This window comes from Labeo rohita, chromosome 17 (genome assembly GCF_022985175.1).
Source record: "Labeo rohita strain BAU-BD-2019 chromosome 17, IGBB_LRoh.1.0, whole genome shotgun sequence".
Taxonomy (NCBI): Eukaryota; Metazoa; Chordata; class Actinopteri; order Cypriniformes; family Cyprinidae; genus Labeo; species Labeo rohita.
In genome coordinates this window covers 10,102,972-10,121,102 of record NC_066885.1, presented here as the reverse complement: position 1 = coordinate 10,121,102, position 18,131 = coordinate 10,102,972, and the positions used below count along the sequence as shown (strand labels likewise).

Sequence of the window (18,131 nt, the reverse complement as noted above, 5' to 3'; positions counted from 1 at the left end):
AGGTGTTTAAATCATATTGTTTTAAATGAAAATAACTGATCATTTCGCTAAATAAGACCCCTCTTCCTCGTCTGGGATCATTTACAACCGCATTTGGGATCGTTTGAAGCCACATTTAAACTGCATTTTGGAAGTTCAAAATCGGGGCACCATATCGGTCCATTACATGGAGAAAAATCCTGAAATGTTTTCCTCAAAAAACAATTTCTTTACGACTGAGGAAAGAAAGACATGAACATCTTGGATGACAAGGGGGTGAGTACATTATATGTGAATCTTTGTTTTGGAAGTGGACGTCTCCTTTAATACTTCACAATATCATTTTAATTAGGGCTCTCAAATCGATTAATCACGATTAATCAATTTAACAGCCTTAATCGTAATAATACATCACAATATTGTAATTAGGGCTGCCAAATCGATTAATCACGATTAATCGGTTTAGCAGCCCTAATTGTAATAATATTTCACAATATTACTATTTTTACCTTATTTTTTTAAATCTAAAAATACAGCCTTGGTGAGCATGAGAAACTTCTTTTAAACACATTAAAATATCTTACTGACTCAAACTTTTGAATGGTCGTGTAGTTTATTCTTACAGGATATAATTAGATTTATATCTTATTGATTTTTACTCCTCGTTGGACATATATTAGGGTGAAGAAAATACATTTACAAACATACTGAGACAAAAAATGCAAATTATCTTTTAAACAAGAAGTATTTGGCTTGAAAAATCCATGTGACATATTAAAACATGATTCTTTTTAGCACCAATATCAACAATGAATTTAGAGCTGCACAAAACCATCATGCTAGTCCGGGATCACCTTTGCAACTTTTTTTTTTTTATTGCAACTGGAAGACAATACATCACAGAAACTTGATGGTAGGGTTGGAGAAAAAAACAAAACGAAACAAAAACAAATATAATTTGTCGTAGCAATGGACAAAGTGGTATTTACATGAATCGATAAAATTGTTGTCTTTGGCAATATGATTACAAGTCAAAGGAAATACAGAGTGCAATTACGCCTCTATATTGACATATTAGCAGGGTGCACATGCCATCAGACCGAATATTTCATTACAAACCAAATGGACTACCTTACTTTCATCTTGAACAACTCAAACACGTAACAGAATGGCAGTTAACAGGAACCTTTGAACAAAAAACACAATGGGGGAAAAAAATTAAAAAATCACTCCGCCTCCTATCAACATTTAATTTTTTTTTGTCTGGCTCTTCTTGATGCTTTTTAACATGTTTCAGGTTCCTCTGAAAGAACTAGAAAGGAAAAGTTCCGTAGTGAGTGTTGTCTTTGAAGGAAGGCAGTGTATAAAGGACTCATAGCTCTCTCGGCTACCGGTTTCCCAGTTTGAAGCATATTGAACGGAAATGTGATACGACAGATGTTTATAAAGACCAGCAGACGAGGTTATAATCAGGGTTATTCTGTGTCAAGAAATGTCTAGCTTGGTTAAGGGAACAGGCATGCCAACTGGAGACATCACATTAACACTCATGGGTCAGATATAACATTCAGCACGCTACAAAACATCGGGTCGAACCATTATCGTCGTCGCCAGATGAACGGGGAAGGCAGTGTGACTTGGTGAAACAGCAATGCAGTGCGACATTAACAAATAGGACTGAGAATATCTTATACATGACAGAAATGCTACAACTTATTGACATGTTTATGACCGACATATCAAGTATGCATCGTCCGTTTTGCAGTGTATAGAGTCATTACAGGCTTTGGCACTGAATCCTTAACGTTAAAACAAGAAAAGTGCAATTCGGTGAGGTCGTGAGAATATATACACTAGCGTTTGCACTGAGCTCTGGTATCACTTGTTTGTATTGTCTATAAGTGCTTAAATATATATGCGCGGAGGCGTAAATAACCGTCTGACTGCCTGTACCGAGAACAACTGAATCAATACTGATGACTCCTGAACAGTGCTACATGTAAATACAGGAATAAAACAAACCAAAAGAAACAAAAAAACAAACCCAAACGGCATATCCAAAGTCTCGTGGGACAAAATGGAAGACCCTGAATAAATCACAGACACGCACATCCGGATTACACATGGAAGAAAAGCAGGCACGGAGCCGGAAGGGGGACCGACACTCACTACGAACTTCTCCTTGACGACACGGACATTGACGTAGCGGGTATTCGTGGGTATTCGGGGGCGGCCGCTAGCCCGAGTCCTCGTATTGCAGAGAGAGTTTCCCAACAGTCAGTGTTTGTCCCTGAAGAAGGTAATTGTTAAGATGCCTGCTTCAACACAAAGGCGATGAGGACGACAAATGGAAATCAAATTTCGACAAAAAAACAACGAAAGAGACTAGGCCTATTGGCATAGAAATTAGAGGCGGCGCCTTAGTTCTCTAGGATCTATATTTATATGAAAATAATTCATGCTCCATGCTAAATACATTATTTACCTTACATGAACTTTGAGTTTTAAAAAAACGGTCTTCTTTTTCTTTACAGAACCCATGCAACACGATTTGGAAAATCCTGCTGGCTACATTGCTTAAATTAAGAAAGGAAAATGGTCTAGTGTTACTTTTATACAGTGTTTATCCTGACTGGATGAAATTGCTTATTACATCACGAGGGTTTCAAATAAAACATTTCAAAGAAACGTAAACAATTGAACAAACACAAAACAACTCCACAGTCTGCTATTAGAATACACCTGGCAGGTATTGTAGCTTTAGCTCAGAGTTTTCATTTTCATTGTGCCATCCGCTATCGCTCGAGATGGAAAATATCACTCAATTTGATTGCTTAGGAAAAAACGTGGGCAGTTCCGAGAGCCTTAAATGTATCACTTTTGACTCCAAAAAGCACTTTGACCAAAGCTTATGGCTTTACTCTCATCCCGGTGAATTATGATTCATACGAGCCAAACGACAGACATGAGTGTTTTAAACACGACGCTGCTGAGAGTGACATCACAGAAACTGCTCGAGGATTGTCTTTGGCACTGCCCTGTGCTTCTAAAACATCTTATATTACAGCAGAGATTACTATAACACATAATTATCGCTAACTCGTTAACTACTTTTGACTGCAGAACACAATTTGCTGTCATGTTTTGTAAAGGATTAGTTCAGCCCAAAATTAAAATTCTGTCATTTACTCACTCTTATGTTGTTGCAAACCCATAAGACTCCTCATCTTTAGAACACAAATGTTATATTTGTAGCAAAATATGAGACATTTTGTCCTATTGAGCTTCAAAACGTAATTTAAAAACAAAATCAAAACTTAAATCCATATGAATCAAGCAGTTCAATTTCAGTCTTCTGAAAAGACACAACTGAGAACAAACCTTTTAAAAAGCTAAAATGTGTTGGCGTGACGTACGAGAATGAACCTCACTGGTTCTTGTGCCTCAAGCAAATGTGTGACCCTGGACCACAAAACCAGTCATAAGGGTAAAAAGGCCAAAAAGGGTCAAAATTTGGCCGAGATACAACTATTTGAAAATCCGAGGGTGGAAAAAAAATCGAAACATTACAAAAATCACCATTAAAGTTGTGCAAATGAAGCTCTTAGCAATGCATATTACTAATCAAAAATTAAGTTTTGACATATTTACAGTAGCATATTCACAAAAAAAGTTCATGGAACATGATCTTTACTTCATATCCTAATGATTTTTGGCATAAAAGAAAAATCAATAATTTTGACCCATACAACAAATTTTTGGCTATTGCTACAAATATACCCGTGCTACTTAAGACTTAAGAAAAGTTTTGTGGTCCAGGGTCACATATGCTTGAGCTTCCATGTATTGAACATTGTTCACTCATTGGTCCTCATTCATGAAACTTGCGTAAAAATATGAGTAAATTCTGAGTGATAAAACAGACCTTCCTGAAAACTCTCCTCCAGATTCTCAAACGCTTCATAAACATCCGATATGATAGTTAAACGTGTATGTTAATGAATAACAGTGGGTTAGTGCACGCTCATTCACAATTAGCATAATCCTCAACTATGAATTACAGCTACGCAAATTGCGTGTCCAGGAACGCAGTGGAATATTCAGGTCTACTTTCTCAGGTTTGGCTCCGGTATATTGCATAAATGCAAAAAATAATATGCCATATGCCTAACAATAATTATACAATAACGTGCATCCACCAAAGAGTTTTTAGCCAGCGAAAAAAAAATGTCAGCCGCTCTTCCTAAAATGACCAGCTGGTGGCGCTTGAAAACGCTTTGGTGGCACAGTGTTTTTTCAGCTGAAACACTTCGGTTGCTATGACTTGGAATATCCACGGCGGGAATGTATTACTGGTATTTCATTTTTAAGAATTTTACTAAATATAAAAAAGCAGTAACCAGTAATTTTGACTTCTCCATTGTTGTAGGCAAGTAGGATGGTTGGTATTTGTCCTACTCCTCCTCTATTTATGGCTGGGTAAATAGTGGCAAGCGCTCCGTTTTAGAGTTATCGACTCCAAAAAAAAAAAAAACAAAAAGAACAAAATGAACACAGAACGTTTTACACATCATTTACACGTGGTAAGGAGCAGGTGTACATTTCTTTTGTACCAACTACCATTTTGAAAATACAAACATTTTCATGATTTCTAAAATTTACGATTTACACAAAAATTCATTCTGCTTGTTTCATGAATGAGGCCCAATGTTTGCATGTGTGTCAAGGTGCTCATGAATGTGCGTTGAAGACTGATTGTTGATTAAACTTGTTATTTTTGTTTTCTGCGCACACAAAAAGTATTCTCATAGCTTCATAAAATTACAGTTGAACCACTAATGTCTCATGGACTATTTTATCAATGTCCTTGCTACCTTTCTGGACTTTAAACGTGTCAGTTGTGTTGCTGTCTATGGAGGGTCAGAAAGCCCTGATTTTATCAAAAATAACTTAATTTGTGTTCCGAAGATGAACGAAGGTCTTACAGGTTTGCAACGACATGAAGGTGAGTAAATAATGTCAGAATTTTCATTTTTTTAAAGTGAACTATCCCTTTAAGTATGACAATGGGGCAGGGCAAATTTTACTATCACTTTTTTCTCTCAGTCGAATGAAATGCTTTGCTTAAAAAAGGGAAGGCTATGGCTTCAATCTCCGTAGATTAAAAAAGAAATCACAATAAAATGAACTAAACGTGAACTAAAACAAGGAACCCTCAGTAAAATGTTACCTATAAAGATAGGAAAACAAAGTGATTGTTGATATTGCCACAAATCAGTAGAATTCACCTGATGTCCTGGAAAAAAATAGTAAATTCTATTCAAAGTGATGTTTTTTTTTTTTTCTTTATAATACAGTCAGTTCATTATTTTTGCTCTTTCTGCCCCTTTGCCGTCCGGTTGGTGATATTGTTCAAACAGGCCCTGACTCCCGCCAAATGAAGCAGGGATCCGGCCGCCTCCTTCATCTCCTCGTCGTCACTTTCCGGAGGCTTCTCCGTGCGCCTCTTTTTTAGAGGAAGAGTGTCACTGGCCACTCTCTGTTTGACTTTTGTCAAATGTTGCCGTTTCTTGTGCTGGGCCAGAGCTAGGGCGTCCACGGACCACTCCTTGGGCTCCTTCTTGATTTTGCTCTTGTCGTCCTCCTCGGCATCGCTGCCGGCCTCGTTGGCGTGGAAGCTCACCTCGCTTCCGTCGCAGTGGGCCTCTTCTCCGACATCCGAGCTGGAAGATTTGGCAAAACTGTAGGTGTGGTCCTCCTTGGGGTCGCTGCTGACCAGTGGAGAGTTACGGGTTGGCTCGCCGTCACTGGTTATTCTGTATCCGAGTACTGACCTGTTAACACAGACGAGAGATGTGTGCATTAGTGCAAGTGCACACATGCTGTTCCTGTTGTACTGTGGAAGTGCTGAGTTAAACAAATGAACTACATGCGCTTACTGTGTAATTATTTTGTGGAGCTGCTTGTAATTATGCTACTATAGTAATTAATTATAATAATATGTGTAACATGGACACTCTGTATTGATGTTTTGCAGTTTTTTGCACAGATGGCAACAACCTCTGGAACACATGAATAAATTCATACAATTTGTTATTATATAAAGTGAGTAAAGCTAAATCACAAAACTGTTAAGAATATGCCTACGTAATATTTCACCTAAAATCAGAAAAAATAAAAAGAAAGAAATTAAACGCTACCATTTAAAAGTCTAGGGTCTGTAGGATTTACTGAGAAAAAAACAATTATTAAATATCAGTACAATTTTAAATAATTCCTTTTTATTTTAATATATTTTAACATGTAATTTATTTAAGATGAATTTTCAGTCTTCAGTGTCACATGATCCTTCATAAGCAAAAAAAAAAAAAGAAAAAATTAAATAAAAAAAAGAATTGTGCTAGAAAGTCTAGAATTCTAGAAGTCTTTTCTGCTCATCAAGCCTGCATTTATTTCATCCAAAGTACAGCAAAAACAGTACAATTTTGAAATATTTTTATTATTTAAAATAACTGATTTCTATTTAAATATATTTTAAAATGTAATTTATTCTTGAGATTTGAAAGCTGAATTTATAGCATCATTACTCCAGTCACATGGTCCTTCAGAAATCATTCTAATATTCTGATTTGATGCTCAAAAAAAAAGCATTCTCAAAGTTTCTCTGAGGAACAGAAAGTTCAGAAAAACAGCATTTATCTGAAATACAAATCTTTTGTAACATTATAAATGTCTTTACATCACTTTTGATCAATTTAAAGCATCCTTGCTAAATAAAAGTATGAATTTTTAGAATTTGTTTCCAAAAAAAAAAAAGTTACAAAGGCTTTTCATTTCAGATAAATGCTGATTATTGGATCTTTATATTTACCAAAGAATCCTGAAAAAAAGTGCTCAACTGTTTTAAATATTGAAAATAATAATAATAAAAATGAAATCAGCATATTTGAATGATTTCTGAAGCATCATGTGACACTGAAGACTGGAGTAATGATGCTAAAAATGTAGCTTTGATCAGAGGAATAAATTAAATTTTAAAATATATTCAAATAGAAAGCATTGATTTTAAATAATAAAAATATTTCACAATATTACTGCTTTTGCTGTATTTTTGATCAAATAAATACAGGCTTGGTGAGCAGAAGAGAGTTCTTAAAAAAAAAAAACATTAAAAATCTTACTGTTCAAAAACATTTGACTGGTAGTGTATACTGTATAAATAGTTTGTGGGGTGAAATGATAGAACTACAACCGTTAACACATTTCACACCTTTTTTTTTGTGTTGTGCACTGCAGCCTTCAAGCGCCTCATCCTTAAATGTCAAAAACAATTAAACATTTGTCTCTGAAACACAGTTAAGCTTTGAAGCACCTCTTCAGTTGGCCAACAACATCATTAAAAAGCAAATTAATTGGTGGATTACAAAACTCTCCACTTTTGGCTAACATAATATGATGAAAAAATGGCAAATAAAGACAGTTTAGCTCTATTTATGCCTCTTACCCTGAGAAACAGTAATGAAGTGTCTTTTAAGTGATGCTTGTTTTGTGCTTCTGGTCACAGTTTATATAGCAGCAGCTCTGAGTGACAAAGAACATCCCGCCGCGCTTTGCAGATTCGCTGCAGAAACGTTAAAACTCCCTCTGTGGTTCGAAAAAAAATAATCTTAAGAGCTTTTCCACTTCCTGCCTCATATGTGCATTTATGACTCATAAATTATAGCCATAGCACAGCAGGCTAAAGAAACTGCTTCAATAATTAATGCCTAAATGCAGTGTCACTCATTTTAAAAAAGGCAAATAGGCTGTTTTACTCTTAGGACTGTACATCTTCATTCTGTTCAAAAGTTTTCACCCCCGGCTCTTAATGCATCATTTTTCCTTCTGGAGCATCAGTGAATGTTTGAACATTCTGTAATAGTTGTATATGAGTCCCTCAGTTGTCCTCAGTGTGAAAAGATGGATCTCAATACCATACAGTCATTGTTGGAAAGGGTTCAAATACACAAAAAAGCTGAAAAACTTTTTTTTTTTTTTTTTTTTTGAAGAACAGCAGGCAATTTAACTGTTCAGGACAAACAAGGGACTCATGAACAACTATCACTAAACAAAAAGACACGGCTACTAGTACTAAATAAACAATAACATGCATTTTGTGTGATCCCTCTTATTTTGGTAAAACAATTAACATTTTGCACATTCTGCAAGGTGTATGTAAACTTTTGACTTCAACAGTATATTTAATAAATGCTACAGAAAAGGAAATGGACTGGCATAATTAGGAAAGGAAAGGAAAGGAAAGGAAAGGAAAGGAAAGGAAAGGAAAGGAAAGGAAAGGGAAAATGTGCTTAATTGTCATGAAAATGATGTCCAATGCCGAAAATATTAATTATTCTATTTAGATGTTCTAAATATTTTATTTATGCAATTTTCATGTATGCAAAATCGAGAGATGTTTTATTCCCTTTCATTTATGCGAATAAAATAAAAGATGAGTTTAAAGTAGTCTTTTCACAACTGTCAAAACTGTTTAATGTTGTTTTTGAATTCCACTGTTTTTTTCCCAGAAAGATGTTTTGACAGCTGAACAAACTGGTACTTGGATGGACTCGTGTGGACTCTGACCTTACAGACAAACGTTGCGATGGCGTAAAAAGTGACGTTGACACACATTGCACACCCCTCTGTTTTAACTGTTGATTCTTTTGTTTTTCCACCTTTCCGAGCACTATGTTCTAATTCTGTCTTTTTAGAACACAACACATCTTGCATTGAGCTGCGGCAGAGCTTTGAATGCTTGATTTTGTGACCGGGCCAGACCCTGAGCCCATTTACCTTCACCTGGACATTTCGTGTAGATTTTACAGTGCACTGACACTAGCATGCCGTACCTGAGGCCCAGCTTATGAATGCTTCACGGTGAGACAGTCAGTCAGTGTGTGTGTTTGGTCATGCCATTAAAAAAACTTAGTATTTGTGATCAGTTATTCATGTCACATTATGCATGCAAGAGCGGGGCCTTAGCCCGGATGAGACTTTGCGTTGATGTCTGCAATGACCTGGCTGTTCTGATCTAATGAAATGTGAGGAATAGAGTAGCCAGACTTCAGAGGGTCAAAGGGAGAGATCAGATATGAGCCAAAGCACTGCAGTGTAAGCATGATTCTGATTGGCTGATAAACCTGTCAATCAGTCAGGAAATGGGCTCAAAGCAACCTGAAGGAGAAGACTGACCTGACAGCGGCTGTCCTGCTGACAATGGGGTTGATGGGAAGGGGTCGGATTCCTGGGAAGAGGCCCTGGCTCATCATTCGAGCTCCATTCTGGATCACTCCCTGAGGGACTGTGAAGAGAACACAGATAATGTACATTAATGCAAACACTACCTGAAAGCATCCTGGCATGTATAACAGCACACATATAAAATCAATTCACCACATTTAAGCATTTAGAAATCAGCTTAAAATGTTTACATTTCAGTTGTTTAGGCTGCAGGGATGAAATTTTCCTGTAGTTTCAAATAGGCTCAAGCAGGCAAGAGCTGTATAAAATATCCATTATAAATCTGTTAGGCTGGCTTTTGCAACTTTCACCCTTAAATGGTACGTAAAAACAAACAAACAGTGGTTGGCTCAATAGCAGGTCAGCCAGTAGGTCTCGTCCTGTCTCAACTGGCAGTTTTTAGGTTAAATAAACTGCAAAGTAGGTTAGACTGCATGATAAAGGTCAAACAGTTGTACCATTATAGGCAAGTTTGGAGTAGGCGTCAGAGTTACCTCACTTGCACGTGCATTGTGGTGGCAGAAAAACAGTGGTAACAAATGGAGGGAAATGGTAAAATCCATGGAATCGGAGAAATGTACTGTTGTGCTTTTGGATTTCAGAATCAGAATGCAAATAATTTTTATAGAATTCTGTCGTCAAAGACGCCATTTAAAGCTAAACGCAGATGTTTAAATGGACAGATTATGGATGAAACCTGCTATGATTATTCTTCTTTTAAAGCATAAATTCAAATTAAACAATAGGTCTACATCATATTCACTTCTGCAGACATATTGCATTAGCCCTACAGTTACAATATGAATGTAACTGTATGTATAAATGTTTTATGTAAAAATTTACCTATTTTATCTCATAATTCTAACAATTTTTCTTGCAAATGCAAGTTTTTATCTCCTTTAATTTTTTTTTTTTTATTATTTTTCCATATTGCTACTTGAAAATGGTCATTTTCTTCCACCAGATAGGCTCCATCCACAAAAAACATCATCACTGTTTGCAAACGGGAAATTCCAGAAGATCTGGCCGAGGTGAGGCTGCTCTCGGTGGGTTTATGAGCACTGAATGGCCCCTGACGCCCTAGAGCTCACATCTCTGAAATCATTGAAGCTAATTTTCAAATAGACAACGCGGCCGTTTAATTTCTCGAGGTTAACAGCGTTCAAAATCAGTGCATTAAATGCACTGCATGCACAAATGCGACGTCGCTCGCTGTCGCGTGTATCATTTCATATTAAAGCGCGAATAAAACTACAAGCATGCATGTCAGATCCATCACATTTAGCAGCAGCAGCTCTTAAAGTAATAGCAGCCAAATAACCTAAAAACCCAGCTGCTGTGATGTGTATTAATCAAAGAAAACTAAATTAACAAAATTAATCTACTAAACAAAAGAAAAAGAGGCAATTAATAACTTTTGTAGCTTTAAAGATTCATCTATATTTAATTTAGTATTTAGGGTTTGATAACTTAATTCAATTTCTGTATATTTCCTACTTGCTGAAGATCACGGGTAAATATGTGAAGATAGGGTTTATGTGAAGATTGTTTTAAGCTCACTTAAATTAGAAGTTGTTATTTTTCCAAGTCTAATAACCGTTAAATTTGATATCTCTCAATTATACTGTAATATTGAAAGGCCATAGTCAATGGTTAAATAAATATTAAGAAAAAAAGAAAAAAAAAAAAAAGTAAAAAAATATAGTGCTGTCTAACAATTAATCGTGATTAATTGCATCCAAAATAAAATTTTTTGTTTACATAATATATGTGCGCATACTGTGTATATTTACATAGTATAAGTGTGTATTTATATATACATAATAAATATACGCATTACACACACAATATATTATGTAAACAAAAATAATACAACTTTTATTTTGGGTGCGATTAATTGTTTGACAGCACTAAAAAAATAAATATTTCAACTATACTGTCTTTATGCTGTTTCTACATTAATTTGAAGGTTGAATGCAAAATATTGCAATATAAAAGTATATTTAAAAATTTCTATGGGATTAACTGCAATTAATCACAATTAATCGCAATTAATTTCAGGAATAAAAATGTCCAATACCTTTTTTTAAATCAACTGACAGCACTCTTTATTATATAGGCCTTTTTCATGGAGGTCACACTCCGCATCCAAAAAACTTTCATGCATCCATGTTACATGCATCAGTGCAGCATCCTCTTTTAATGAGGGTTAACCAGGGTTAACCACATTTTTGGCGCTGCAGTCGAACAGACCAAATGGCCGCTGCCCTTCTCTCAGTCCAAGTACGGGGCAACATATAGCTCCATCTGGAAAACGAACCTGGACCGGCAGCAGATGGCGAACACAAAAAAAGGACAAAATAACTATCCATTCAGAATCCAGCACACTGATCTGGCCATTAGGCAGGAGCATTGTTGCCTAGGCAACGGTTCCCCCTATGTATGCCATAGTCGCAGAACTCAACTAGGTGACAGAGAGTTGCGGCTGCGAAGCCGAAAGGAACATCTGGGCTGGCTGGGTGCCCTCTTCACCCGCCTCTCCACCCCGAGGGAACACGCTGCCATAACAAGGTGAAGCGATGCCCTGTGACAGAGGCCGTCGCAGCTAACCGAGTGCGCGATGAGAATTGACAGAGATGTGCGGCTCTCCACCAATTAGCGTGGATGGGCTAGCAAACTGAATGGCTAATGATCTCGCCCCATTGTAGGCGGTTCATGTCGAGCCATCCATCCAGGCATCAGAAACAACAGCAGGACACAAAAGCAAAGCGCATTCACAGTGCAGCCACATCAGGAAGGAAGCCAGTGAGGCTTTTGTGCCTGGGGATGTTCCCTCTTTTATGTGGATGAGAGCTGTTAAACAAAGGCGAAAAAAGTGTTCGCTGGCTCAATAGAAAAGAAATCCAGATCTGCGATGGCAGTGAATGGCTTCCGTTAGCGCCATTGACCGAGATTTTCTATGTGGCATTATGCGCGGATAATGCTGCGTTTAACAGCAGGTAATAAATAAAGTGGTGCGGATGGCGACTTCCAGGAAGCTCCACTGCGTACACGCGACAGGACGCTCACTGCGAGCTCTGCAAACATCAGCAGTGATTCAGCGGCGTTTCTGTCATGCAGATGCCCATGGGAAGGTGTCCTGGCGCTCTCACAGGGGCACTGCAGAGGCAGTCAGTGCACAAATGCTATCAGACTGTTCTCTCTTTCTCGGCCTTCCTCTCAAGCGTATTAATGGCGGTGGCAGATGGCCCTGGAAACAGCGGCCCTAATGCACAATTCTGTATTGAAAAGTCAGTTTCTCTCTAATTCTTTCTTTAACAACTGTATTCTAACAGGGGACAGCATAATGCTTTTCCCATTGAAAATCTCATTCATGAGTCTTGTACATCAATTTTTATGCCTTGCAAAGTTAAATTGTTGATGTATTCTACATTTTTACTCTGTATTTTTAACTGATATAAAAAAAAGTAAACTTATTTTATCTCTATTAATTTATTTTATTTCAGCTATTTGCCAGGGTATCATTTATCATTTTCATTTAGTCTAACTGAAATAAATTCAATAAAATCTATACAGACAAATATTTTGATCAATTTTCTCTTTTAAACAATAAAAAGCATAAAATAAAATAAAATAAAATAAAATAAAATAAAATAAAATAAAATAAAATAAAATAAAATAAAATAAAATAAAAGATCCATTAAAGTAATTTTAGCCTTTGGACTATAAAACATATTTTGTGAAAGGTCAATTTTTCAGAACAATTTTAAATAATTTAATAAATACAAAAAAAATAAATAAAATAAATAACTGTAAAATTAAAAAAATCTAAAGCTATTATTATTATTATTATTATTATTATTATTATTATTATTATTATTACTGACCTAAATTTCAAAATTCAAAAGTAAATTCTGAAGTAATTCCTTTACATAAAATTATTTGTGTAAATGTAAAAAAAGTAATAAAAAAAATGACCAAAAAGGCATCAGAGACATCAGAAATACTACACAGACAAATATTTTGAAGAATGATCACTCTTCTATTTTAGATAAATAAAATAAAATACAATAAAATTATAAAATCAATCAAATAAAAATTATTTACAAAAAATAGAAGATCCATAAAAGTAATCCACATTTATGATTTTACCCTTTGGACTATAAAACAGATTTTGTGGGAGAGGTCAATTTTTCTGAACAATTTAAATAATTTAATAAATAAATAAAAAATATTAATTGTAAAATTTAAAAAGTCTAAAACTCTTATTATTAGTAGTAGTATTAGTATTATTATTATTATTATTATTATTATTATGAATGACTTTAATTTAAAAATTAAAATATTAAATAAATTCTGAAGTTTATAAACATTCTTTTGTCTAAATGTAAAAAATGTAAAATAAATAAATAAATGTTTTAGCCGCAAAAAATACCAAAAAGAAATCAGAGACGACAGAAAAACCATAGAGACAAATATTTTGAAGAACGATCACTCTGCTCTTTTAAATTATGATAAAATAAAATAAAATAAAATAATAGAAAATTCATAAAAGTAATCCATATATTTAATGATTTTAGTCACTGGACTATATAACAGATTTTGTGAGAGGTCCGTTTTTCTTAACAATTTTATTTAATTAAAAAAATATATATTTAATTTAATAAATAAATATTAATTGTACAATTAAAAAACAAAAATTATTATTATTATTATTATTATTATTGTTAATGACTTAAGTAAATTCTGAAGTAATTCCTTTAAATAAATGTTCTTTTGTGTAAATGTAAAAAAATAAAATAAAAAAAATAAATAAATAAATAATGTTGCAGCAGCAAAAAAAGCAGCAATATACAAAAAAATATATATATATAAAATATAAAAGTATGAAAAAAAACTATTCAAAATATTAATAAAAACTATAATAGTATTAGTAAGATCTAATAGTTAGTAAGATATAAGTAAGATATAATATTAGTAAGATATAATAGTAAGATCAATCTCAATTTTGCATTATACAGCAAAAAAAATTCCTAGCCTGTTGGCATTTTCTTTTTTGTTAAGAAAAATCTTTTTTTTTTTTCAATTAATACATGAATAAAATTAGAAATAAAATACAATAAAAAAATAAATGATAAACCCTGTGTGTGTTCATGTTTGGTTGGCAATAGTTCTTGTTCTGAAATAAGCTTGCAATTGTAAATCAAAAGTACTGAACGGTCTTCAGCACCATCCTTTGCCATATTTGTCCACGAGGGGGACTCATTCACAACAAAGCAGAAGCCTAACTGAACACTTAGTCCACTCTTTCTATGCACTTCCATGCAACCTTATCAACATACATTAAAAAACTAAAAACATTAAAGTTTATTCCACACAACAATGCACCCGTAAAGCCCCTCATCACTGAATGCTTCTTTGCAGCAAAAGGGTGAGTAAATGAAGCCTGAATTTTCATTTTTGCATGAACTATCCCTTTAATCCATGATTTACAACTCCTTCACATGCAATTTCACAGCAGTCAATCTGTAGATGAGGCATCCTGACAGGACTCCTCCTTGGGCAAACTACACACTCAGTAAGAAGTACCTTAAAAACGCTGCTTATACAAAGAGTTCCAGGGCGAGAGTGCTTTTGGCCATTGTTTTCTCACAATACAGCTGGGGGCTGCGTGATTCGTACATTCGGGCCTATGACACGCACCACTGCTTCTGTAGAGCGAGCGCTTCTTTACTCACAAAAGCCAAACAGCGGGGACTCCACATCCTCTCAAGAATCAGCCTCCGCACATGGGCTCTATGGCCACTGGGCTTCTTTCTGTATAAACACCAGTGGAGGAGGAGGTGTACTGAAGGAGCTTTTGTATTCAGCTGGCACACTTCTGTATGAACAGGTTCAAGTAAGCAAGGTCAGAGGCCACATAGAATGACCGACTAAAAGCTTGACTTGTATCTCAGTTTGATATAGTGAGAAAATCCTCCGCTTTATGGCTATGAAATGTAAAGTCAACACAATAAAGACCAATCTGAAAAGAACAGCGTTTGCGTGTGTATTAGTATTTATACAGCATGATCATCTGAGAAGATTTTCAATAAAAGTATATGAGTGTATGTGTGAGTGTATTCAATTGCTTTTTAAGTACAAGCTGTGATGTCATCCACGTCAGATAAATTACCATGCTCCCAAATATTTTACCATCCAAACATACAACTTTATTTCTTCTGTGGAACACTAAAGGAAATATTTTGAAAGAATGATCATTCTGCTCTTTTAAATAATGAAAACAAGCAAGAAAGCAAGCAAGCAAATAAATAAATAAATGAATGAATGAATAAAATGATTTAAAGCCTTTGGACTATAAAACAAATTTTTGAGAGGTAAAATAAATAATTTAATAAATAAAATTAAATGTAAAAATATTATTTGTAAAATCTAAAAAAAAATATTACAAATATAAATTAAAAAAATATATTAATTAAAGATCTATACCTAATTAAATATAATAAAAAATATCTACAAATACTAAATGTGTTATTATTATCATTATTAATCAATTTTTAAATATAAATTAAGTAAATTCTGAAATATATGTCCTTTTAATAAATAATAAAAAATATTATTATTATTATTATTATAAAATTGAAAAATAACAATTAAGTAAATTCTAAAATATATTTAAAAATAAAAATATAAAAAATACAATTAATTATACTAAAATATTGTTTTTAAAACAAAAAGTATACATTAAAAAATGTAACTAAAATATTTAAAAAGTCTAATTTATTATTATTATGAAATTTTAAAATTATAATTTTAAGTAAATTCTAAAACATATTTAAATATAAAAAAATAAAATTAAATATACAAAAATATTATTTTTAAAATATAAAAAATATAAACATTAATTGTAAAAAATATCTAAATTTATTATTAAATTTATTATTATTAATATTATTATTATTGAATTTTAAAATTAAAAGTTCAAATAAATTATGAAATATTTATTTACTACATTTATTACTATTATTATTATTAAATTTTAAAAGTACACTTTTTAGTAAATTCTGAAATAATAATAATGAACATAAATAATACATGTTCTTTTTGTGTAAAGAAAAAAAAATAAATAATTTATTTTTAAAAATGAAAAAGTCACACTGTATTAGGCTTAAGCTGCCACAAAAATTACCAAAAACAGGCAGGCAATCTGGAGGTAAATATATATTTTTAAAAAAACACCAATTCCTGTCTTTTCTTTTGCTCAGGTGCTGAACTCATTTGGGAGCCATATGGGAATCTCTCCTTCCAAGACTAAAAATTGAGCCTTACACATATCACCTGATTTAAAATCATCTCTAGGAACGTCTGCGCCACGAACATCCAATTCAGCGAGTAAAAAAGAATCCAGATTAACACCAGCAGCAAGCCTTAATGGTGACTACAGCTTCGTAGAAATGCGCCAGAGAAACAAGCATTTACATGCCTGCTCATTTAATCTAATACCGCATCCGCTGGAATCACTCCTCCGGGGTATAATGAGAGAGACACAGTGAGAAAAGAGATAAAGACAGATAAACACACAGACAGACACTGAAAGGAAGAGGAAAGGCGATGAGAAATGCAGATGACAAATTCCCTGTACTGTAAACTTGGCACCTGCTGTTGTGCAATAAAGCCCGTGCATTTAGCTTAATTCTCTTCCCAGACGAACTATAGGAAGTATATTGGATTTGTGGGGATCGCTTTTCAGCTCAAATATTTGCAGCGTGATAAATGTCAGCATTAGCCGGAATTAAAAGGAAGGAGCAGTCAAGTGATACACTGCTATCTTGAGGCATTGAGGCAGGAATAACGCTGCAAAGCGACGCCGGTGTCTTAAACAATTCTCCTACACGCTACAGAGAGCACTCGGCTGTGCTGATGGATTCCCGGCTTGCTATGAGAAGTCCTTCTGCCTTTCACGGCCAAATAAAATCCCCAAAACGCACTCCCGAGATGGCTAGCGCATACATCACATGCCTTGAGAGAGAGAAACAGAGTTTCACATGCCTTTTTGTTCATAGAGCCACGGCGACTGCCACGGCACAGAACCGAATCCAAACAAAACGCCGTTTAAGGATATCATTTCAGGAGGAGTTGCTGTCAGAGATCGAAGGGCCCTTTGTAGGTCACACAGTGACAAGGGACCTCCTTAGGGACTAATCTTCCGCTCGCTGCTTCACAACTATTTACCACGCTGCCATGGCAACCGAGACAGTTCCCGCCTCTCGCCCCGGTGACCAGGAGCAAGGTCAGGCCGAAAAGATAAACAGCGCACGAGGTCTCAACGTTACGCAAGGCTCCTGCTGACAGAAAGCAGATGCGAGCAAACCAACGCTCTTTTTAAGTCAGCGCCGACTGCGTGAAACAGAGGCAGGCGGGATGTCGGCGTGTGTTTTGAAGGCTCGGCGTGTGAGCTCTGCTTTGATTCTCCAGACAAATGAACATGTTGGAGTGCTTGAAGAATATCTATTATTCACAGGGTGGAGACCCAGCGTTCGTTTAAGTGCTAGGCTCTGATGAGATTTTAGCACACGTTGTCGGGCGCGCTTGATGACGCCTCGCACCGCGTCAGGGCCCTGGGGTTAAGCATTTTTAAGTGGCATGTCTTTAAACACAACCAGCGTTTTTGCAAATAAACCTGTAGTTGAGGTCATTTTGAGGTATGCAAGCTGGAAAAGAAAATAAATCAAGGTAATTCGTTATGCTGGGTCTCGCCACACTCTTAAAGGGGAGTCTACGCAAAAATGGAAATTCTTTCATCATTTATTTACCCGCATGCTGTTCCAAATCTGTATGATTTTTTTTTTTACTCTGAGATATTCTGAAAA

General features: G+C 34.9%; 1 protein-coding gene across 1 annotated transcript in view; it reads right to left on the bottom strand.

Annotated features, from left to right (window-relative positions):
- Positions 1-829: 829 nt before the first annotated feature.
- foxn3 (forkhead box N3) overlaps positions 830-18,131 on the bottom strand; it is a 115,692-nt gene continuing 98,390 nt past the window's right edge. The window contains 2 exon segments of the mRNA XM_051132895.1: positions 830-5,813; positions 9,214-9,322. Coding sequence (XP_050988852.1) covers positions 5,345-5,813; positions 9,214-9,322 — 578 coding nt within the window. The 3' untranslated portion in view covers positions 830-5,344.